General features: G+C 45.0%; 1 protein-coding gene across 6 annotated transcripts; it reads right to left on the reverse strand.

Annotated features, from left to right (window-relative positions):
• Positions 1-64: 64 nt before the first annotated feature.
• On the reverse strand, positions 65-25061 carry LOC108026151 (diacylglycerol kinase theta). Of its 6 annotated transcripts, none has more exons than XM_050889158.1 (18): positions 24997-25061; positions 21410-22317; positions 13452-13531; positions 13278-13380; positions 12732-12838; positions 12580-12664; positions 12312-12512; positions 9906-11402; positions 9108-9395; positions 8622-9051; positions 8236-8557; positions 7938-8167; positions 7729-7877; positions 7330-7605; positions 6236-6521; positions 5928-6084; positions 5751-5858; positions 65-3459 (listed from the first exon to the last, which is right to left on the reverse strand). In XM_050889158.1, the coding sequence occupies exons 2-18, from the start codon at positions 21519-21521 to the stop codon at positions 3280-3282; spliced, it is 4611 nt and encodes a 1536-aa protein (XP_050745115.1). In that variant the 5' UTR covers positions 21522-22317; positions 24997-25061; the 3' UTR covers positions 65-3279. The 6 variants fall into 6 exon arrangements, with proteins under 6 accessions (XP_050745115.1, XP_050745113.1, XP_050745114.1 ...); XM_050889156.1 differs by lacking the exon at positions 24997-25061 and adding an exon at positions 24639-24742 and having other exon boundaries at positions 65-4741; XM_050889157.1 differs by lacking the exon at positions 24997-25061 and adding an exon at positions 24639-24739 and having other exon boundaries at positions 65-4741; positions 9906-11225.
• Positions 25062-25329: the final 268 nt, after the last annotated feature.

Genomic DNA, 25329 nt, shown 5'->3' on the forward strand with positions numbered 1-25329 from the left:
TACTTACTTATCGGGGACCCGTTCCCGACCAACCCCAAGTGAAATGTATACAATCAACACAATATGTTATGTCAGTTACATTTATTTTGCAGTTATCTTCTGTGTTGTGTGTGTTTCTCTTGTTGTTGATGTCATTCGAATCTGTCGCAATGCCAAACGGATTTGGTTTTGGATTCCACGCTTGCATTGCAACAAAATGTTCTTATAGACTTTAAAGCGACGCTATTGTACATTTAATATTAAATTCCGTATTTGCTTGCGTAGTCTGTTACAATTCAATTAAAAATTTCTTGATCGCTCGGCGTTTAGAGCCCCTGATCGCTGTATTTTTTGTTGCGATTAAATTCAATCTTTGCCTGCACCGAGTTTGTTTCTTAAATGTGGAGCAAAAATGGTGGAGATTTACTTTCTGTTTTTCTTTTACTTTGGTTTTTGGTATAGAGAAAAATAGTTACTTGTACATTTACGGGCTTTTGCGCAGCTGAATCTCTTCGATACTGTATCTGCATCTACGACTGCTTGGAGTTTGGTTTTCTGTTTTCGGTTTTCTGTTTTCTGGCATTCATGAAACAATTTCTGGGTTTCTTACAATTAACACTACATCAATGTATGTACTATAATTAGTATTTTTAGTTTTTGCGTTTTTTTTGTTTTTTGTTTTATGGGTAATCATGTTTTGGATTTCTTTGAATAGCATATTATTTAAACTTACATTCTATTTTTTGGTTTTCATTTGTGTTTGTGTGTGTTCCATATTTTGTTTTTCTTATATTTGGTTTTTTGGTTTTTTGTTTTTCTTTTTTCTTTTAAATACATTCAAAAAACATAACGCCAGGGTGTTAAAAACGATGTGCAGTGTTTTCATGTTGCGGTTTCTCTTTGTACGAAATGAGGCGATAAAAAACCAAATCTCCTGCGGGCTGCGATTCAATTTGCTGGGGGCTAATCGATCCAGTAGATGCCAATTTTGGAAGGCATCCTGGAGGATGGGTCGGATGGCGACGCCGCATCGCCGGCGGTCGCCGAGGGCTACGCAATCTGGGATGATTCAGTGGTTCCGAATGGTAAAGCAAAATCATAGGTTTTTCTTAATGGTCAAATATAAAAATTGGCTCTGGCGCATGTTTCGTTCAATCCATTGCATAGCCCCCGGCTGGTGGCGAACGGCGCGTCCTCCGATCTCTGCCTGCAACGGCAGAGACGTATGTCACGGAAATCGGTCGAGTGTGCTCCGATTAACCCCTGGCACTGAGCCCCTTAATCGCAGCCGGAGGTGATTTGCCGAACGCAAAGGGTGGTGTATTCCTTAAAAGAGTGTGTGTATATATGTTAGGCTCCCAAACCGAGTTGGCCCCGCCCTGCCGCCACCCCACCCCCTAGGTCCGTTGCCGGTTCCGGGGGGCGGAGCGAGCAGAATGGGCTCGGATTTGGATATTCTGGATTTTGGTGTACACTGCCATGCGATTTCCGTGACCTTTGACCATGGCAGTGCGTGTCTGAATGGCTTGCGCGGGAAAAACTCTAGTCTGTTCATGGTCGTGTGTATCTTTCGGTGTTGCCTTGTGTGGGCGGCGGGTCCGGAGCCGGGTGCGTCCCGCTCGCAAGGGCTTATCCTGGTTAGAGAAGAACCGGATCCGGCTATTCCCGCACCCAGCTGGACCGCGTCGTCGCTTCGTGTAGTGTGCCAGGGATGGGCCGAGTGCGCAGGCGAATAGCCGCTGAGGCGGGGGATCCGCACTCGACCCTTCCCTGGCCCTCAGTTCCTCAACTGTCCTGGTACTGGTGTGGTGTGTTCTCGTGTCGTTCACATAAGACGTAATGTCAAATTAATTATAAAACTTTCAAAAATTGTTTTCTTTATAAGCGCTTTAAAGTTGAAATTGTAGTTTTCGGATTTTGTGTCCTCCTCTTCTCCTCTTCTTTTTGTTCATCATCCATTCCTCTAGGCGGATTTGACATCCAAAATAAGTTGGTTTTCTCTTTGTTTCATCGTCTAGACAAATGCAGGTGAAATACTTGCGATGCCATTTTTGCCTACGCTCGAAAATGCATTTTCCTATTCCTCGTGGTTTCACATTTTTCTTGGACGCACAGCAGCGGAGAAAATTCATACCAATTGCACAATCCAAAGGTGTTTTCCATTTTGTAATTCAAATGGCGCACAGGACGAGCTAGGCCCGCCTGTGGTTTTCAATTTTTTGTCGTCCCAATTAGTAGTTAGCCAACTATGCAATTTGCAGCTTTTTCCCCACTCCAAAGTTTCAATATCGAATCGATCGATCGACCAATAAAAAAAAGTTTCGTATAAATTTTCCCGCATCTGCTGTACGTTTGTATCTTGACCTGGCTGGGTGTTTCATTTTTCTCGTTGGTTTCGGAACACTTGGGTTCGCTGGAACGCAACATTGTTTACCAAGTTTGGTAATAGCTTTTCTTTTTCTTCTTCTTCTTTTTTGTCATAATTCGGTTTACGCGTTTTCATTTAGTTATAACAAACAATTTTCAACAATTTTGTACTTTTTGTTTTGTTTCTTCGGTTTTCTCTAGCCTTAGCTTTACATTTCTTTGTTTTTCTGTTTCATTCTCCCTGTTTCTTTTACTACTGCTTGCGCTTCTCTCTGTTTAACGGTATCACTAATCGGTTTCTGCTGTTGCTTACATAGGAACAAAACGAGAAGGAACATAATTGAACTTGAATTTGATACAACTTTGGCCAGACTATTGCTGTGTGTGTGTGTGTGTGTTTTTGAATAAAATCTCCTCTTTACACTCTAATACCCTCTATTGTTTTTCGCTTAACACTTGAATATTGATTCGTTTTCTGCCTGCCCGTTACGCATCTTGTTTTTGGAGTCTTTGCGGCCGGACAGTGTTGGATCGAGCTGTTTGAGTTTAACGTACTTATTTCAGACGTGGAAAGGCGGCCGGGTTCGCTGAGCTGCTAAACTGATCATCTAATCCGATCTAATAGGGTTTCAGGACTTTACTCTTTTTACAAGTAATTTTGATTACAGCTTTTGATTTTCGAGTTGCCTGCTCTTTTTGGTTTCTAGTGTGTGAACTATGGACTGCTGAGATGGCTTCTGCTCCTGCTCCTTTTGCTTCTTATGCTGCTCTTGCTGCTGATTTGGTTTTGCTTTTGCTTCTGCTTTTGCTGTCGGGTGGGGGGATCGGGTGGGCTTATCGTGGGTGGGTGTCTGAGGGGGTGGGGTGTGGGTGTCTGCAGTTTGGTTCTGCGCTGCAATTAGCACGTTAAATCAGACGCTCGCTGTACCATATTCAGAAATCCGTGTTGTTCGTACCGCCGTCGCCCTCGGCGCCCTCCCCGGCCACGCCCACCTCGCCCACGCTGGGCGGCAGGGCCAAGGACAGCTGGGGGGCGGCCGAGCCGGCCACCATCATGGTGGGTTCCGTGTTCCGGCGTTTCATTTTCAGCTTGTTCTTTTTCAACATGGTGGCCTGCGTGCAACGGTAATCATTTTGGATTTTCATTTTCAAAGGTTTTTAGAGAGATAAAATATGGGGAAATTTTGAAAAGGCAAAGAAGCGTCCGGTGCATTAATTAGTTAAAAAGTTTCGATTTCATAGAGTCACATTTTTTAGCATTTGGTTTTTTGTATAGTGTGAATTTTTTTTAGTGTATTTTCATTTTGGAGAGAAAAAGAGAGTAAGAAAATAGAGCGTTAACGTAAAGGAAATAAATTTCGTTTGCCTTAGCTTAGATTGAGTTATAAGTGCTTCAAAAGCTAGCTGAGAAATCAGGCAAAATGCAACGGAACTCAATCAACTAAATGGTTTCGGTTATACATAGTTCGATACTGAATGATGGATTACGAAAGCTTGCAATTGAGAACGGAACGGAAACGGAAATAGAAATGGACACAAATTCGATCGAATTCGATGCTCCAAGAGGGAAAATCAATACAAAATTATTGCATAAAAATTAATGGTAAAATATTGTAGACAACTTCTAGGCGCTGTGGTGTGTTTCGCGTGTGTGGTGTGTAAGGTGTGTTTTGTGTGTTTGGTGTGTGTACGGTGTTCTGAGGTGGATAGTGGTGGCTTCAGTTAGCTAAGTTCAAGTTCAATAGCGGTGGTCACAGTTCTTCTTGTGCAGTGGGTGGTTCTTGGTTGGCTTGGTGGGTGGTGTGTGTTCTTGGGTGGTGGTTCAAAGTAGTCAGAGCTCGACAGCACTTTTACTTTTATTTACAGCTATTTTTTAGTTTTTACTGTTTACTTTCTCTTTTTTCTCGTTTCTTTTGACTTGTTAATGCTATTTCTCGCTTTTGGAAGATTATGTTTTATTTGCTTGCGCATTGGAGTTTTGCTCTTGCCTAAATATTCGATTAGCGGCTATTACAATTTGGCCTTTATGACTGCTCTGATCTGATCTGCTCGGGGCTATGGGGGTTATCTTGGCTATTCTGTCTATCTGGTTTTATGGATTGAAACAGGAGAACCAATATCGCAGGCCGGTAGCCAAGCTCTAGGTGCTGCCAAAGCCGGCAGGCAGGGCCATCGAAGCCTCCTTCTCCCCATTCTCGGCCAGCTGCTGCTGCTGTTGTTGCTGCTGCTGCTGCTGCTGCTGCAGTTGCTGCTGCGACAGGGACTGCGGGGACCCCGAGACGGACACCGATCCCGAGCCCGATCCCTGCTGAGCCACCGAGAGACTCAGGACCGCCGGCGAGATATGCGGCTCCGTGAGACGGCGCTTGCTCTTCGTTTTCTTCAGCATGGTGGCCTAGATATATAGCGTAAAACACACACATTGTCAAATCCGACATACACACAGGCACACGCACATCAAACAGAGAAACAATTTAGAACGCTACATAGTTTGTCCTTTTGCCGATTTCATTAGTTTTTTTTCGTACTTTTTCTTTTTATATTTATATTTTTTTTTGTTTTTTTTTTTTAATCTGCCATTAACAAATGAAAAATGCAGAAAAAACATGGCTATTTTACATGGTTAGGGGAGGTGGCTCGGGGTGTTTCAAGTGGTGTGTGTGCTCTATTGATTAATTACGACACTTCGGGCGGGATTTACCAGGGGACAAATTACAAAGTTAACATACAAAACACGCATATCCAACGCACTCGCAGTAAAATGTTATTTGCATTTTAGTTGGTTGACAATCGGTTATAGTTTTTAAAGTATTTAAATCATTTTAAATTTAAAAATAGGATAAGATATTTTTTCAAAAACCTTATCAAAAGTAGGGGTATTATAACCCCCATCTAATGTTTCACAATAATAGTAATACCTCATAATTTATATCTTTATAATGCTATTTAAGACTATCTTTATCTTATCTTGATCTTATTTACCACAATAAATCCCAAAAACCTTAACCGATTGTCAATATATTTGTTAATCTTCATTACTCTAAGGGAATAGAACAACAGGCATTCCTAATATTATGTCCTAATTACGGTTCGGTCTGTTGTGCCCCAAGTATGACTTAAATCTAAATTTAAACTGTCATGTATGCTCTGTGGATATTAACTTGGTTATTTCTGTAGGAGGGTGTAACAATTGAAATGAAACCAAAATAGGGGTAAACCAAAGGTGTAGTCCTCAAAATAAGGTAAGAAAGCACTCCCTCTTTTAAGCATGAGCTGATTTTGTTGTTCATAAGTATTTTTAAACATGAAATGAGGGTAATTTAGTCTTAAGAAGCAAGCATGCCATAGAACAAAGGAACAGCAGATACATGCAGGGAATCGGATACGAAAGGAGGAGGACTTACCTTAAGAGCCGACTTGAGGACGACCACGTCGCCGGGACTCTGGATCCAGGGCTCACCATCCACCTGTACGGGCATGTCAGTGTTCAAGTGTATCTTGATATGACCGCCCTACAATAGAAATTTGTCATATATTAATTTGATATCTATTGAAAGATAGGGAGAGCTTTTGATGCTTACCTGGGCTATGCGCATAGCCGTACGAATTCCGGATTGGATTTGACCCAAGTGGACCACGCCCGTGACGCCGACCACCTCCAGCATACCATCGTAGTGGTTGGGCGTGGAGAACTGGTCGTCCTTGTCAGGACCCCAGGGATTGGCACCGCTGCCCCAGCTGGAAAATATAATTATATTATTAGGTAACATATCATGGAACAATGGCCTTTTAACTGGCGGACGTAACTTTTTTACTGCCGCCACACATGCAGTATACAGCAGAGTTGTTCCGATGTTTATTTTTTAAAGATTGAAATGCCTTAGCTCACCTCAAAATATTCAAGATGATAATGCCATCGACGGGTGGCAGATCGACGATCTTGCCGTCGACCTCCAGGCGCAGCTCCTTCTGCAGATCCTTGACAGCCTTGCGTCCCACGATCTTGCGCAGGCCCATCTTCACGTAGTAGCCCTTGTTGCGCAGCCGCGAGTTGAACTGATTGGGATTCTCCTCGCGCGCATTGTGAAAGTCCAGGCAGAGGTCCGCGTCGATGCCAATGCCAAAGTAGTTGTTCATCACGAAGATCTGGGAGTTATCCTCGTTTTGGGCTCCACCTGGATGGAACACCAAGTTCAGTTAGTTTTATTCAGCTAACCTTCATGTTGGCTAACACATCGACACATGACACCAAATATTTAACTGACAACATCGAGGTGGATGGCATCCACAGCTTAATTTACCCAAATATAACTGGTAGAACCTTTCGGTGTCTGGACTAGTAGGTGGTGACCTTACCTCTTCTTAGTCTTGGACATGCAAATCCTCACAGGGATATCTTTACACATCGAAACTAAACAGCATTGCTCATCAGATACCAAAACTAGGCTTGGGTTTTATGTAAATAATAGGTTTTTGGGGGTGTCTTGGGGTGTGGCCATTTCTTTGCTTGGTTTAAAGATTACAATTCATTTATATTTATATAATATATAGTCTATAACTTGGTTAGTTTAAACTACAAATATAATCCGTTTTTTCCGCTAAGTAAGTTCTAAAATTGAAAGAGTTATAGCTATAAATTGTCTCATACTAGTATATAAAGATACTTTTAAGAACAGTGTATTACTTTCCTAAGAGATATACAAAAAGTGGTATTGATTGCTTTCAAGCACTATTATATCTACATTTGTACAGTTCTGAATACAGAATTGCGGTTTTGCAAGGAACCAGCGAAATATTACAGCCGGATTGGGATTAAGTCAAAGCACAGAGTTTAATTACAACACAAAGGAAAAGTTTTGGGTGAACTGGGACGGGGTACTGGGGTACTGGAGCGGAGTCTGTGGGGTTAGACACTAGACGGGTTAACGAGTATGTAACGTAGAGAAAGAACACACGAACGTAGTTTTGAAAACACCAAATGACCTGATATATCACTCGATGTCAGAGCCGGTAATTGATGATGCTGATTGGTTTGTTGCGATTGCGATAGGTGTGCTTGGTGTGCCTTCTTCTTCTTACCGGTTGTTTGCGAGGGCGCCTTCATGGCCGGCTCTTCGGGCTTGTCCTCCGGATGGAAGACAACCGTCCAGCGGTCCAGCCGTATCTCCTCCGCCTCGATGACGTCGCGCAGCAGATTCAGGGGATCCTCGCCGCCGGTATAACCGGAGCCCCAGCACAAAACGCGAGCCAAATCGTTGCCTAAACGGGGTTTCGAATGGGTTAAGATAATGGATTAATATAAGTTTGAGGACCTGCACAGATCTAATACACTATAATGGAGTTCCTAATGGTTAAAGCACACGACTACTCAGCTCTACTTACCAGTTCCTAGGGGAACTATGGCGCAGGGTGGACTAGAGCACTCCGAGTCCTGGCCCACATTGTCCAGGCACTGCAGCACCCAACCAATGGTGCCATCCCCGCCGCAAACCAGAATCTTGTAGTTGGTTATTTGTCGGAATACATACAAGCTGGAAGGGATCACCGATTAATAATATGTAAAATATGGATCTTTAAGGGTAAGACCCTACCCTGGCAGAGGACCACCATTGTCCAGATCGAAGACCTGGTAGGGATTCAGCAGTTTCCTGAAGCTGGAGATCAGCTCCAATCCCTGACAGCCTCCAGACTTCACATTGACGAAGACCAGCAGTGGCCTCACATCCGAGGGCACCATGCTGGGCTCAATGTTAGGCAGTAGCAATACCAGTAGCTTTTTATCCTCTATGATGGTCTCGCGGAGATTGTAGAAGGCGCGAACCTACAAGAAAGACCCACCATATTAATAGGATTCCTATTATAATATTACCATATTCCTGCAATACCCACCGCCTTCATGGAGTCCTCGAAGGTGAGCACCACGGAGCCATACTCATAGTAGATGGGTCCAATGCTGATGAACTTGTTCTCATCCGTTACGTACTTGTTGAGGATCTGCTCGTAGTTGCGCTGCGAGAGACCAGTGGGTAGGTTGCCCACGAACAGGGCGATGTTGGGACCATGTGGATCCTGCTTGTGCTGCATGTAGAACCGCATGAGCTCCATTTGGCGAATGGAGTCCTTGCCCAGCTGCTTCATAATATCCCAGGGCCTTTCGTTCCACGACAAGATGCGTTCGGTAACGCCGCGATCGAGCAGCACCTCCGAGCACCTGGTGGGGGTTACCAAGTGGGTTATAAAAGATGTTCAATATGATCACAGTACGATTTCCTCACCTGTAGTCCTGTATCTGGTTGTCCTGCAGCCCGAACTTGTCCAGGGCATCGCGTATCAAATCCTTAATAACTGTGCTATTATCTACAGGAACACTGACGTAGGGATCCTCCAGCGAAGAGCACTGCAGCTTGCCGGGGTAAACGCGCACATGGCCACGGTCGCGGTCGTGGAACCGTAGGTAAATGGCCGGCCTCTTGCCCTCCAGATGGGTCAGGTTGAGCACGGGCGTGGGGTCCAGCATGGGGGTGTCCTCCATGCCGGCCGGGGCGTACAGGTCGGTCAGGTAGAAGGCCTGCGGGTCGCGCGTGATGTGGAATGCCCGCAGGGCGGTGGTCAGCAGCTGCTCCAGCGTGTAGGTGCGCTGCACGATGATCACCCGGTACTGCTGGCGTCGGAATGAGTTGTTGCCATCGAACACCTTGATCATCTCTGTGGCGGAATCGGGTTTATAGAAAATAAATAATGGTATCAATGGGATTACTTACCTATATCCTTTTCCTCGCGCTCCTTCTCCTTCTTCTCGCGATCCTTCTCCGACTTATCCGACTTGTGGCCGGAGCCGGAGTCGGGCCTATAATGGCCGGAGGAACCGCCGGCAGCCGATGACGAGGCACCAGCCGTGGATGAGCCTCCTGCTCCGCCGCTTCCGCCGCCTCCTGCACCACCGCCACCACTGCTGGTGGGTCCATGTCCCGGCTCGGTCTTGCTGGCCACATCCTCGTCCTTGCAACGGGGTGTGTCGCCGCTGCTGAACTCCTCGGATATGCTGCGTGCTGCGGGATCACAGGAATTTGGGTCAGTAACTGGCCAGATCCTCACTGGGACAGGCATTTATTTTTAGTAGCAACAAAAGCGGCCTTAGCACGGTGTTAGATACTCAGTTACACTCGGAAAAATGGGCATCAAGTAAGGAACTTATCTCTTGCTCATTTACTATTCAAATGCATTTCTATAAACTGATACCTATTTTTCCGAGTCATTTACTTTTCATGCTGTTATGTCGGAGTTAATGATTAGTGGCATTGCAATGTGGGGCGGAATGGTGCTGGCGGATGATTAGTGGCTCGATGGTTAGCGATTAGTGGGATGTGGCTGGGTGGTTCGACAAAAAACGGAACGGGGCAACCAAAAGCAAAACCAAAAACGGAGTGGTTAGACCCAAAACCCAGTATCCAGAGCCCAGATCCTGGGCTCCTTCTGTTAGCAGGGACTGAGAGACAAGGACAAAGATAGACAGAGAAACAGAGAGAGAAGAGAAAGGAGTACGGTTGTGGGCTAGTCACCTCGGCGCTTCTGGTAGCGCGGCTTGCGCCAGCCGACGGAGAGGCCCTGCCGCACCTGGCGGAGCAGTCGGCCCAGGACATGGCCATCGCTGGCGTCACTGGCCCGCGACCGGCTGCTGGCCCCCCCGTCGCTGATGTCGCCGGCAAAGGCCAGATCATCGCTGGCCCCGCTCGGCCGGTCGTCCAGGTAGAGATCATCGAAGCCCACATCGTCGTCCACATCGGTGGCGTCCAGTCGCCTGGCGAGCATGTGAAAGTTGTCGTCGTACGGCTGGTAATTGCCATCCTCGTCCTGGATGGTGATCTCGATGTTCTGCGACAGCCTGTCCAAGCTGTAGTTGCTCTTACCGCCCGCCGCTCCCACCGCATTCTTGGGCGATCTCTTCGAGCGTCGACGCTGGAAAAGTCCACGTCCGTACTTTTTATAGCGCGACACGGCCGTAATGGCCGCCGACTCCTGGAAGGACTTGCTCCTGCCCACCGGCGACAGCTGCAGCAGCGTGGCCGGGGCAGACGGCGAGGCCGAGGAGCAGTCGCTGGAGTTGGAGTTGGACAGCGGCGAGCTGAGGGAGCCGCCCTTGCCCTGCGCCTTGTGCTTGGGCATGAGTATGGGCTTGGGCTTGGGCTTGATTTGGGCCAGAGCCCCAGTCTTGGGTTGCTGGCGTCCGCCCTGGACGCTCAAGGCGTGTCCGGACTTTCCCGGGGCAGTGGTGGTGGTAATGGTGCTTCTAGCAACTCCTCCTCCTCCTCCTCCTCCTCCTCCTGGGGCATTGGAGGCGTTGCTGTTATTACTACTATTATAGCTAAGGTTGCTGATCAGATTGAGGCTGCTGTCGAGGTCATCGGTGTTGGTCAGTTCGCCACCCGTATCGGAGGTCTCGTAGCAGCTCTCCCTGGGCGCCGTCTCGCCATCCACCTCCGCTTCGGCGTCCCCATGGTAATCCGTCTCGCTGACATCCCTGGGCTGGCGACTGCGCAGGGATCGCCGGCGCAGGGCGACGTCACAGTGGTCATAGTCATCGCTAAGATCGCCACCGCTTATATCACAGACACCGCCGTCCACATCGTCCTCGTCCTCGCTGGGCGAGATGCCTCCGCCGCTAGAGCCCCGTTTCCGCCTGCGCTTGCCCTGGCCCAGCTTCCGGAAGAGATTCGTGTAGAGCAGGTGCAGCGAGGAGTTGGCCGAGGGCGACTTCTGCAGATTGCCGATCACATTCGACGTGGACGTGGTCAGCTGCAGGGCGCTGTCCTGCTCCGTGTTCTCCTCCTCGGGCTCCTCCTCCGGCTCCTGCTGATCCTGCTCGTTGCTCGTCTCACCCACTGTCAGCGAGGAGGGCGTGGGCGAGTGGCAGAGCGAGATGGAGCCACAGGAGGTGGGCGTGGGCGGCGTGGAAAGGAGAAAATTTTGTTTCGATTGCTCGAGCCTTTGCCTGTGGAGCTCGAGCAGCTCCTTCAGGTTAAGGCCACCCGGCATGGGGCAGCTCAAGTCCGGACTGGCTGCCGGTGGTTCAACACACACACATTGCATAGAAAGACACATCATCAATCAACCGAAAATCGAAAATCATTTCCGTAAAACCCAAAAGAGAGAAAAGAAAAGAAAAAAAAACAGATAACAAAAAAATAAATCAAAAATCAAAAAAGTTTAGGGAGAAAATCGAGGAAAATCATCGGTGGGATTGGTGGAGTGATAGAGTGGTGGTGGTCTGCCATGATCTGAATGAGCTGGAGCGATGTGATAACTGATCGTTGGAGTTATTTTTTTCCATTTATATATATTTTTGGGGTTTTTTGGTGATCGGAGTGTGCACACAACACAACATCGATAGCAACTTTTGGGGGTGTGTGAGTATTGCTACATCGCTAAAGAGGGTGAGTGCGCCAGCCTACACTGAGATAAGAGGTCCCAAAATGATCTTACGACTATATATAAATAGTTCTAAAACAATATTAAGACCTTGTATCTTTAATAATAATATTAAATCTGGTAAAAGGAGTTCTATCATTCGTTGTAACCCCTATATCTTTAGATTAATTTTTAAAATTCTGGTAAAATGTTTTATTTCTGTCTTAGTATGAACTACATTAATAGTTTTTTAGTCCGTATGAAGACCCTGGAATACAGAAATGTTATATATGCCTAAGAGATACGGCATAAAACGTTGGTTTAATGAGTTCTATCTCAGCTTTGATATATTACCCTTTTCTCCTCTATGAATATCACAGATTTTATCAGCTCAAATGGAACCAATCAACCATTCTTATAGTTATAACTCTAATTGCTGCACTCTGTAGAAACTAACTCCCCCTCAGTGTAGGATCTGGCTGATTAAGAGGTTGGTTTCGAGGGGACCACAACTATGTGGGGTTCCAGAATATCCCCTCAAGGCGGGACTATGTACTTACGACACGAGTAGTCGCGCACGAGCGAAGTCTTCGATTTGACCTGGACGCCGATGATGGCCTCGATGGGCACCTCGGTGCGCGGGATCGAGACTGAGTGCGGAGGTAAGTAGATAGGTTGTAGAATACCAAAATTACATTCGGTTGGCAGGTACATGCGACATCCGGCATGGGTCGTCATGCCACACCACTCGCAGCGATAGCCTGGTTTAGGAATTATAAAATAAATTAATAAAAACTTATATTTAAGCAAATATTATAACCAACTTACCAGTGAGACATTCCGAGGACCAACAGGTTTTCTTGCAGTAAGCGCATTTGGACGTTGATGGAAGATTGCCCTCTCGCCAGTGATGCTGTTTTGGGATTGGTTTGCCATGAATTATCATACTGATCTTGGTAAAACTAGCTTATAACACTCACCTGATGCTTCACATTAAGCAGCTCCTTGCCCGGCACATACGTGGCATTCTCGGTGCAATCGGGCACGGCAAAATCTTGGCACTCAATATGCGCGAAATATTCGCAGACTGTGGGGAGTGGCATCATTAGATACGTGGATTTCAAATGGAAAGAGATTTTAGGAGCAAAAAAACTGGGGTCAACCTGACGTATACGTAATGTACGTTTTATAACGTAAAACATAGCATACTTTTGAGGTAATTGTTTGTAAAGATGGTATGTTATGCCATTTTATAGGTTCATCAAAAGGAATAAATACCAAAGTCGTAATTGTTTTAACACATCTGAAGCAGAGATTTTCCATTTTCCCAGGAGAGACACAGAAATGGCTCTGTTCTAGGGTCAATACGTCTATCTATGCAGTACAATATGCGCATGATGGTTCGAACAATGGATCGCAGGTGAACACAAGTGACTGACACGGAACACGACTGCTGCGAAACCCATTATCATGGGTATGGGGGTGTCGGGGACATGGGGCTGGGGGACCCATATACTGTCACTTACCTAAACAATGCACCGCTGGCGTTTCATCCAATCGCTTACGGCAGACTGTGCAGAATTTTCTCTTGTGATGAGTTGGCTCGGACCAACAATGGGCCACGGGATTCTGGGCGGAATGACACATGACAGCTATACTCGTTCTGAGTTGTGAATGGTGCACAGAGTGCGGGTACGTACCTTTATAATACATGGAGCGATGCCGGAACAGGGCGTTACCACGCTGCTGACACATCGTTCGTGAATGATAAAGTTGCAAACTGCAAGTGGAGGAGCAGAGAAAGAGGTGTGGTTATGCGGTGTGTCGGCAGAAGTGCAGAAGTTATTTCAATGGGATCACAATACCCAATGCTTATCTAAATGGAGCAGGCCCTTTCATGCATATCATATTTTCATATGAAAATGTCTAAACTTGCGATAAATTTTTAGTTTTTTGAACCATTCAGGATATTAATGCGATCAAGATGATTAACTTGTTAACTGACCATAACAGTGCGCCTTTAGGTTTCGGACAATTTTTGACCAAGTGACTCAAAGAAGGTCAAAGAAAAAAATGGGTTCTTCGCCAAAAAATTAAGTTTTTCATTTTCTATTAAAAAAATATCAGTGTTTTGGGCGAAACAAAAGAAGTAATGGTCCAAAAATAGAATGTTATACCTTGTTGAACTCGTAATAAAATTTCCTATGAATTGGCATTCACACCCTAATAATTTTATTTTTGACAAATTTTCGCAAAAAATGACGATGCTACCCCTTGTAAAAAAGTCAAAATTTGAGAAAATTTTTCGTATTTTGAATCAGTTAAAAAATAACTCAATTCAATTATCTATCTTGTTAGCTGTCCAAAACAGTGTGTCTTTTAGGTTTCGGGCCATTTTTGACCGAGTTACACCAAAAAAGGTCAAAAAGAAAAATGGGTTTCTCGCTATACAATTAAGATCTACATTTTCTATTCTTAAATATCAGTGTTTTGGGCGAAACAGCAAAAGTATTGATCCAAAATTGGAGTGTCACACCTTGTTGAACTCGTAATAAAATTCCCTAGCAATTGGCATTTACAGCTAAAAATTTTTATTTTTGACCCATTTTCGCAAAAAATGATGATGCTACCCCTTGTAAAAAAGTCAAAATTATCCAAATTTTCAAGTTTTTAGAATCAGCCAAAAAATGACTGCAATCAATTATCTAGCTTGTTAGCTGTCCAAAACAGTGTGTCTTTTAGGTTTCGGACCATTTTTGACCGAGTTACACCAAGAAAGGTCAAAGAAAAATATCGGTTTTTGGCCAAATAGCGCAAAGGTTCCATTTCCACCGAAAATAAATACCTTTAAAATTAAGAATCAAGCACCAGCTCCTAAATTTAAGAAAGTCAATGTTGAATAGGAACTATGATATCATACACTTAATATCCGGAACCACCTCCTGTTATAAATATAAATCATTTCAAGAGTATAATGAGAGAATACACTTGTTTTAGCCCCATAAGATCACTTATCTATTTCAGATCCTTAAGAACTATAAAAATAGCTTGAAGTGTGGATGTCTTACGGCCCCTTGGAGAACTGTGTTCCAAATGGGCCCCCTGGTGGGCCCCTCCCTGCTCCGCCCCTGCGTGCAGCCGCAAAGCAACCGCGTCATTGGCAGCCTGCATGCCATTCATAGTTGCCGAGTTCACGGACGACGGGACATTCATTGAAGTTCCCCGCAGGGCAACCGAGGGGCGTGGCGGGCGGAGGAGGCAAGTGGCAAGCTCTGAGCTAAGTGGCCAAGGTAATGGAACCGGGGGAGTGGGCGGAGGGGGGTCGAGGGGCGGCGCAAGGATAACTGCACGCACAAAGCCCGATTGCACATATATCCCTCTCTCGCTTCTATGAGGCTAAGCTGACTTTCCGACCGTCTCTTTTTCTCAGTACCTGGCTAAAAACTAAACCCTGTTGCACAGAAAGAAAAAATATCATATAGGTCCTGATATTATTATAAGTTTTTAAAAACTAGGTACTGTAAGAAAACAGAAAGTTACAAAAACGTATTTATTAATGAAAAACTTATAAGAATATAGAGTTAGCTCTCTGATATTATATTTTCCCTCGCCATATTATCATTATTCCTTGAATCCTAACTTTAATAATATGAAATTTGAACTAACATTTACTGATATCATAACAAAATAGAATCATACAAATTTAATTATAAGTAGAGGTTATAATAAGAGTTGAACTGATCTATAAGCCAAATCAAGATATCCTAAGAAAGTCTTCACAAATTCTGCGGATTAGCGCAACCCCCTCTCTCCTCCTTACACAAACATCCTAACATATATATGCTCGCGTTTTGTGTGCACCAAAACTTAACATAGATATCATAGGTTTATTTTTAGCCCGCCGTAAAAGTTGTATTTACACATAGACAAAAGTCGGGGCGGCGTACAAAAACAAACACTTGCTGCGTTCGTATGTAAATGCATAATTATCTGCTGGGTTGTGCTGCACGGAGGGGGAGTGGCAGAAACTAGGCCGCTGACCTGAGGCGCAGTGCTGACGTCATGAATGAACTCGTGAATGTGCTTTAGTTTTTTGGCCCGTTGTATAAATAAAACAGCGGGCAGTCGTCAAGCAGTGCCAGGCAAGCAGGGCGAAAGAGAGCTGGCGGAAGGACAAACGTGACGCTCGCTGCAGTTGCCGCTGCAGCAGCAACAACAACAGCAGCAGAGCATAACTGTAGTTCGCCAGCTGGCTATCTCTCTCTGGCCTGACTGCTTGCCCTCGCCTTCTTCACTCTGTTGTTGTTTTGTTGCACGTGCCATGGGTGGCGGTGGGTGGCTGGGTGGTTGGGTGGCGGAATTGCAGAAGCAACAGCTGAGCATGTATACGCCCTGTGGGTCAGCGGTGGAAATTCTTGCTTCCTTCTTTTTAGGTATTTTCCACTTTGTTGCATGCCTGCATTATGTATACCAGCAAATTTGTGTGCTTTCTCTCGCTCTCTCCTCCTCTCTCCCTCATTCCCCTTGCGCCTGTTTTTTTTTTGTGTAGATAAGCATAAGCAGACAAACAGAAACAGCGATGCCAACGCATGGGGAAATTTTCGAAATGCTTTTCTTAATGCTTTCCCTGTGTGTGTGTGTGCGTGGGGAAATTTTTGGCTTGGAAACTCAACACACTTTTACTTTTCCTTTCCCTTGGCCCAAAGGCAATAAAACCAAGAATAACAAAGGAGAAGCAAGAGGAAGAAGCACAGGCACAAGAGCAAGAAGAAGCAGCATAAAGCCAAATTTAAAGCACACACCAAGACACAAATACATATGTATATGTATGTACGAAGAAGGACGAAACAGAAACAGGATAAGGAAGAAGAAGGAGAAGGAGAGGGAGTTGGAGGTTAGGGACAATTGAATACGCACAAGTTGACATGCGTAGTGCGTGAAGAGGAAGCACAATTAAAATTGATATTTGCCAGCGGAGAGTTATACAATTCGATTGAGGTGTAGCCAAAGCATGCTTATACACACTACCCACCAAATACATGCATGCCGAGGCAGGGGAAGAACTCCCGAATTAAAAATAGCTAGACTACTTAATAATAAATAAGCGTACACATAAACACATTCGCAAAGCGACATTTAGATGACGCATATCAAACACGCATAAATCATATTCCCCTAGTGCCCGTGCACAGCGAGAAAAGGGGGTGTTGAATTCGGTTAAAGCAAGGAAAATAGTCTTGAGCTCTGAATATTTTTGTATTTTTCATTTCCTCTTTTATTAAACTTTCATCTTTTCTGAGTATTCAATTATATCCATGAAAAAATGAAAGTAATAGAACCCTGATTAAAGATTTTTTTTCTAATCAATAATTCTTATAAAATATTACCTTTCTACAAAATTATATAGAAAGCTAAGAAAATCTTCCAAATTCTAAAACCAAACTTATGAATTTCATTTTTTGATTTATTATTTTTTTAAACTACCAACTTTCATAAGATATAAATACCATCTCTGAACTTTTAACCCGGCTTGCCAACCCTCTTTCACTCACAGCAGCGACAGGCAATTCGAGAAAAACAAATTCAATTTGATAGCAATCTTTTTTCCTGATTAAAATGAAAATTAAATAAATGCCGTTTCTATTTCACTTGCAAATTGCAGAATATTTTTAGACACGCGTTCAAAAGGAGAGATAGAGAGGAAAATGTTTTCGGATTGTGGCACAATTCTGTGTCATATTAAATGCATTTCCATCCCTAACCCCATCCTTATAGCTATGCTCCCTTTCTTCTGCCCCGCTTAACTGACGTTTAATCGGACTGGGCTTGATTTCATTAACGTCGGAAGCGCTTTCGACATGAGATTTTTCCGGCTGGCCTGCAACGTCAGCAGTCCCTCCCTCTTTATCGCTCTTTGGGATTCTCCTCCACCTCCTCACCCGATCTGCATGATGTGCCAGCCAAACTGACGACCCCGAAAGTATATTCGTTATACTCTATCGAAAGGGTAGTGATGCATATTATTATAGAGATTATTTTGTCATACCTCATATATTTATATAAAGACTAATATATTATAAATAGATTTTTATTTCTAACATATTTTCGACTCCTTATACTCCTTCAAAAGGGGCTATATCATAACTGATACTAATTATTATAAAATATAATAGTATTATAAATTCGTAAGTATTCATAGTATACATATAATAAATATAACCCTTGTATTATTATGTATCAAGATATACACCCCATTTTCTATTTTAAACACATTCCCAATATACAGGTTAGTTCTATCAAGTCCTTAGGAACCTTGGCCTTTATAATAGGCTTCCAAAAAAACCGTGCTATAGAGTGTTATTGGATCTTTTAAGGGCTACCCTTTGTCGGGGCTCTCGTTGTTCTCCACTCACTTTGGTTATGAATGAACAGCGTCGACAACGAGGCAATTAACAAGGCAAACCCCCCGCCACTCATCGACCCCATCCCCATTCCCATTCCCAACCCCATCCCCATCCCCAACCCCAACCCCATCACCATCCCCATCCCAAAAACACCGAACCGCTCACCCCGCTCGGTTTTCGGTTCCGCTGGCATCGTCGTCATTCTCCATGGCGGCCATTGATGACGCACTTTTAGCCCTTCGTTGCTATCGGCAGGGGCACCTCACTCGGATTCGGATTCAGATTCGGAAGCAGATCGGTGCGGTAGAGTGGGGCCGGGGGTTTTGGGTGGCTCGGGGTTGCATTGGGGTGGATGTTACCGGCTTGTGGATATCCAAAAGCAAGTCAAACCCCCTCCCAGCCCGCAGGTCATGCATCCAATTTGATTTGGTTGCGCACCTGCTGCTCCTCGCTGCAATCCGCTCCGCCGCTTCCCCTGGAAAACCAATTGAAAGTTCGCCTGCGGCCTGCGCTGTGTGCGTGCGTTTTGCACAGTGTACGAGAGTGCATTTCGCATTTGACCTACTTTCGAGAATCAGAGAGCCTGAGCTCTATTTCTGGTCTGGTTTTCTGGGTAACTGCGTGGGCAGCTGCAGCCCCAGCTCCGTCCGGGGTCCAATTAGATATGCAACTCAATTATGACGGCAGTTTGAATCATCTGCCCACTTCGGAGCTGCAGCGCCGCCTCTGCACAATTTCCATTTGGCCAACGCGGCGTATACGTGATGGGCGGCCAAAAGGAGCGCAGCTACGCCCCCGGGAGTATGCAACAGTCACTTGACATATATTTCGCACCCATCATACCATCTATAGATGCCATAGTATTTACTTATATGCTGCATATATAGATATGGGATGTTTTGCCCGCCATTAACACCGTGCCAAAATGCACTGAAAATGTCATAGGCAAGTGCAAAGAAAACACTTCGCAATTTGGGGATCTTTTTGACTGCCGGAATGGGCCATAAATTCCCGGGCGAAATGGTGGAATAAACGAGTGAGTGCATCTATGGAATCTCGTTTTGTTCATTCAGATCTTATCTTTTATGACCTCTCAGTCTGGCCATTAAACTAAACAGAGCAGCAAGCCATGCTTCGCTAAAGAAGACCCAAAAGATGTAAACAGCCAGGGTTATAAATAAACCTTCAGACAAAAGTAATTAACGTTCTTGAAGGGATCAAACTAATTTGAAATATTCGAGAAATTTTAAAAATGTGGGAAAATTTCTGTATTAGAAATAATTCTTCAAGAGAAAATAATGGACTATAGATCAATCAACTGATTTATTTGTTGATCTACCATAAATTTGGGAATATTCTTATGGTATCTTTCGCTTTTCATCATTAAGAAGATTCATTTGTATTTATTAAATATACCTAAAACATTTGTTAGAACTGTTTGTATCTTGATGTAAATGTATCTAATCAAAGTGAAAATAGTGCTAATTCTGGCAGTTAGAATGTTTGGAAAAACTATAGGTGGCTCTAGGAAACTGCGAAGTGGCAAAAGGCGCGCACTCTCGCCAAAAACTATAAACACTGAGGCCGCATAAAATGGCAAGGGAGATTCGCGATAATTATACTAATGGCAACAGCCAGAGCCACAAATCCCATGAAATAAAAAGAAGATTTAAACAAATAAACAGAGGAAAAGCGGCGGAGATTCATCACGAGGCGAGGCGCCCAACACGCTTCCCATTGGGAGAGTCAGACGCCTCAGTTCTGTGGATTCCGATTCCGAATCCGAATGAGATTTTCTTCCTGCCTCGATTCGATTCGAACCGATCCGAATCGCTTTGGTTTGGCTCGAATGTGCTCTGTTTTATAGATTTCCATGGCAATGGCACATACATATCTTGCATATATGTATAGCCAAGTACGCAGCGGGTCGGAGCGGTCTATGACGTCGTTGGCGCTCCGCTCACGTCACGGCAGACACGGCCAACAGCCGCACAATTTGGAAAAGTTCAAACGCGCACACTTATCGGCCGCAAATAGCCCGATGATGCCGCCCCTATACCATGCCATGGCTTGTTCTACACACTCGATGGGGATGCGAGTGTGGATGCTGCTCTGTACCATCCGCACAAAACTATGGATGACCCATTGGTCATGTGGCGATGACGTCGGGTCGGCCGATCATGCTGCACAGGGGAAAAACTAATTCACTTTACTACTACTACTGTATCATATATCTAGAGGCTTTTTCAATTGTATTAGCCACTGATTTAACTATGAATATGATTTTATATGCGGAGGGATTTCAATCATTATTTATATTTGTATCTGTTGTACCCATTATATCTTATTATTATAGAAATCATCCCCTTTATATCGTATTATTATAAGAACCATTCCCTATATTTATTTTTTAACAATGTAATACAAATATTATTTAGTTTATTACCTTCTATTCCAAACACCTTTCATATCATATTATTATCCCATCCCCCAATTTTATTTTAGTTCTGAATACCTTATATCTGATAAGTTTCCCATACTTTTTTCTCCCTGCACTTCTGTTTTCCTGTAATGCCTGCGAATGTCTTTGTTTTTACAACCTCCCCATCGGCATCATCAGCGGCCGCGTTTCCATTCCAAGTTTATGGCAATTTAAAAAGTATTTTCAAAACTAGACGAAATGTATTTTTACATCTGCCGCTGGCGTTGAAGATGTTCGATGATTTGCGTGTTGGCTTTTCTCGGTTCTGTTTAGTGCTCATTAATTACAACTTATTTCTACTGCGGCCGTTGCGACTGAATCGAGAACTGATAGATGAACACCAATTCAGGGGAATTGATGAAGGCTAGCGCATTGAATGAGTAGCAAAGAGTCCTAGCTGCTGATCAAATTAGGGAAATCCATTAAATAAAATTTGGAAAGAGTAGCATAATGATACATAATTACATTTAGTAAAATCATTTATCATCATTTTGTTGCTAAATGTATAATCATGTTTCTTAGATATGTTCAAAACAGTACAAAATATATGTGATCCCTTTCTTGATCCTTATCTATAATTTAGAGTATTTTTAAAGAGAGAAACTTAAAAAACTCTTGTTCACTAAGAAGCTAACATTCTTTTGTGACTATAGTGATTCGATTATAAAAATATAGATAAAACCCCTCAGTTTCCAATGATGATATGTTCCAATGATGATATCTTGTGATCTTCCCAATATGGAACCTTATCAACGATTAGTTCTGGACTCACCTTCGCAGATGTATCCCTGCTGGATGAGGCCCCAGAGCAGGTCCGAGCAGTGGTGACAGTATGTTGGCTTATGAAATGTCTTCTTCACGAATGAATGCCCACCATCCGCCATTTTGTTCGCCTGTGTCCGCTGCCCGTCCTGCCTCTTCCTGTCCGTCCTGTCCTTCCGCTTCCGGTTTATGCTGCTCCCCTGTGTGCCTCTGCCTGTGCCTCTGCCTGTGCCTGTGCTGCTGCCCTATGCGTTGTGCTTGTGTGCGTTGCTGTTGCAGTTGCAGCTGCAATTTCGGTTGCTGTTGCAGTTACACCTGCAGTATCTGTGGCTGTTGCAGGGGCAGTTGCAATATCTGTTGCAATTTGTGCTGCTTCCGCTGCTTAGATGGGCTATTTCGAAGTGGGTTTCTTGCGGTTGGGCAACTTAGGCCGCTGCTGCCGGGGCGGGCGTCGACGCCGGCTGAGGCAGCGCTGCCGTACCGACCGAGGGCGTTCGATTGGCGTGGGCGTGGCAGGGCGAGTATCCGGCCAGCTTGGACTGCTCCTTCTGCTGCTGATCCTGCAGATGCTTTTCCGACTTTTCCTGTTTTTCCTGCTGCTGCGGCTGCTGCTGCTGCTGACAAAAGCGATGCGAAAGTGACGACGGCGAAAGTGACGGCGACGACGGCTGCATTTTCATCCATTGGTCAGGTAGCGGCTCCCTTATCCGGACATTTGCTTGCCGGGATCGGTGTTTTCCTCGCTCTTGAACTTCTTATTTATCGTTACTAGTTTCTATATACATATTGGCTATGTATCATATTTGTTTGGATTTATGCATCTTTGGTTTTGGGCTAAGCGTTTTCGTTTGTAACTTTCTTTGGTGGTGAGTTTTTCTTGTTTTTTACTGTTAATTATTTACAATTTCTGGCGCTGCACTGAACAAAAAAATTGCTTAATTATTTACTGCCATTTTGGTGTGCCATTTTGTATAGATATTTGTATGATTTGTATATAACACCACTGCACACAGGCGCGGACACACACGTAGGCACACTTCACTCGGCGGGCGGTCTTCACTTTACTACTACCGAAAACGAACGACCGCAGCAGCAGCAGCAGCAGCAGCTCGGAAAATGTTTTTCTTCGACTTCGCTCTTTCCTTTGCTTTTCCACTTTCCGCTTTCCTGCGCTGATACGTGGGCGCCGCACCCCCCAAAAAAGCAAAAAAAAATAACAGCAGAGCCAAAAAAATGAAAGGAAAACGTTTCCCGATAATAAAATCCACAAGAGCGGGAGTTTCCACGGGGAAAGCGGGAGAAAGAGAGAGAGTGGCCTGCGCGAGAGAGAGAAGGCACGCGTCATGCGTGGTGAGTTGGCTAAAAAAGTTCCCAGTATTCCTGCGAGCACCATAAAAAAGTAGTAGACATCAATATAATAATAGAAGTGGCAAAAATATGATATCAACAGCGTGTGCGGCTGGGGAAAAGAGACAGCGAAAGAGGCAGCCAGCGAGCTGGAGAAAGAGACGGGGCGCGAGCAAATACGAACTGCATTGCTTCAGTTTTCCCCAGCGCGATTCCATTAATTTCCATAGCCGCTTCGCCCTCAAGTATGCAACATGTTCTGCGATGAACCAATTACCACCGCCCCCCAAGGAAAAACACCCGACCCAAGCCAATGCCGCCCACTGCCAGCGGGTATGGCCAAGGACAAGCCAGTCAAATATTATATCATACAGGTCCTAATAATAGACGGAAACAAAGGTAACGACACTTGAAGTTTTCAACTTGATGACAATAAACGATAGCTAACGCAAAGCACACAAATCCCCATTGTGTGTATACGAAAAGTTAAGGTCGTCATAATAGCCCTCGAGCGTAAGGATCTTGGTCTGTGCTTGCTGTGTGTATCGCTTAACAAGTTATGAACATTGATTTTCCACGAAATTAGATGGATGATAGCTCAGTTAAGATCTGGGTTCTGCTATGAACTACGTTCTGTTGGGTTCAGCTTAGGGAAATCAATGTGGAAAACATCTATATAAGTAAAATATTCTGTTATTATCGTTGGTTTTTGAAAACTTTTTTCAAATATACCGATCCTAACTCTTAAACCCCCAAATCTACCTAGAATCTGCATAAAAGGGGAAGTTATTATGATTGAGGGAAATACTTAGGGAAAGAAGCGAAGTTTCTTCTCCCCTTAAAGGGTAGGAATTAGTCAACAGCTAATCGCCCACCTTGCGAAGGTATTTACTAGATGGAAAACCAGTTGTTGTGGCAACTTGGGCCGAAAGTTTTGAACTTGGACTTGGCAGTGGTCCTATTATTGGGGCCGCCACTGTCAGCGAGGAGCCAGCCTGACGACGTGGAATGTCCAGGACCCGCTTCCCGTGTCCGCATATCCTGGCCACCAGGCGATGTCCTGGCGACATGCGCACAACCCACCACCTGCAAGCCACCACACCACCACGGCTCGAACTCAACTCCACCACGAACGAAAGTGGCCAAGTTTAAGGATAAATCACAACGAGCAATATTTTTGCAACGAATACAAGGGCGACGCAAGGGGGAGGGGGAGTGCTGAAAACTTTGCGGCTTTGCTTTTCTTATGGGAAATTTGTGTTTTGTTTTGGACTGGCCTGGAAGAAAACCAAAAGGGGAAAAAAAATGGAAAATTATGGATGCTAATGGGGGGCCCAAGAAGAGAAAAAAAAAACAGCGAGATATATAGATTTCAGAGGCTGTGTATACACACTCTACAACTGTAGACAAAGCAGCCCTACTTCGCACCCACTGGGGCCGTGGTGGCGCCCACCGCCGCCCCCCCTGGACCTGCCACCCACCACCCAGCGCCACCCACTTTCCCACCCAATGCTGCGCGCTTCGCTCTTTTCGGGCCGCATGAGCAAATCGCAATAGATAGAGAATTTTTTTCTTTCTTTCTTTCGCTGGCGCGGCTTGATTCCTTGCCACCGACCACACACACTCAAGCCCATGTATATATCCAAATGCGATATAAAGATATACTATGTATCTGTATCTGATATCTGAGGCGTGTGTGGCCTTGTCTTTCCTGATTTCATTGCTAATCACTCGAAGGAGCTGCTTCGGTAAGGCTGGCCCGTGGGGCTGGGGCAGAGTCCTGGCCTGGCCTGGAAAATTCATCACTTGGCTGGCGCACATATGACAACGTAATTTTCACGCGCACACATACACTCGCGCTTTTGGAGAGAGAAATTTTATGTGTACCATACATTTTTGAAGCTGCAAAATTTTGCACATTCGATTTTCACACTGCTGCTGCGGCCGTGGCTGCTTTTCCATTCGATTTTCTTTTTTCCTTTCATCTCTTTTCCACGCACTTCAGCGGGGGGGCGGGGGGAGGGAAACCGTTACCACCCGGATGGAAAATTTTCAAGCGCACAATGAGAGTTTTTCCACCTTCAACCGAGTTCGAAGTGGGTTTGCGACGAGCTTTTTACGGATTTTCAGCGAGTTTTCCACGAGTTTTGTGCACTTTCCGCGGCCTGCGGGTGTGTGAGAATTTTCCTGTGTGCTGTGCTAGCTGTGTGGAAATTGGGGATCCAGTGAAAATCCGCAACCGTTACGTACGGAAGAGCACACCTAGCTGCTGTGTGTGCTCCGCTGAAGACGATGGTGCGCTCTGCGGACGGGTCCGCAACTTTCTCGCAGCGCAGCGCCTTTATCGCTGCCGCCGCCGCTGCTCCGCCTGGCGCTCTCGCCGCGTCTCGCTTCCGCCTGCAGGGGCACCCATATCGGCCTCTCGCTCGGCGGTGTGTTGAGTTCGCGCCTTCCGAATTCCTGTGTGCGTGCGAGCCCAACAACAAACAGGGGGAAATTTTGGGGAGCTCCCGTTAGCTGGCTGCTCGGCTCTCTGCGCTCTCGCGGAGCAGGCAGCAGGATGAATCGCTCTCTCTGCGCTCT

The sequence above is a fragment of the Drosophila biarmipes genome, chromosome 3R (assembly GCF_025231255.1).
Source record: "Drosophila biarmipes strain raj3 chromosome 3R, RU_DBia_V1.1, whole genome shotgun sequence".
In the NCBI taxonomy this organism is placed as follows: domain Eukaryota; kingdom Metazoa; phylum Arthropoda; class Insecta; order Diptera; family Drosophilidae; genus Drosophila; species Drosophila biarmipes.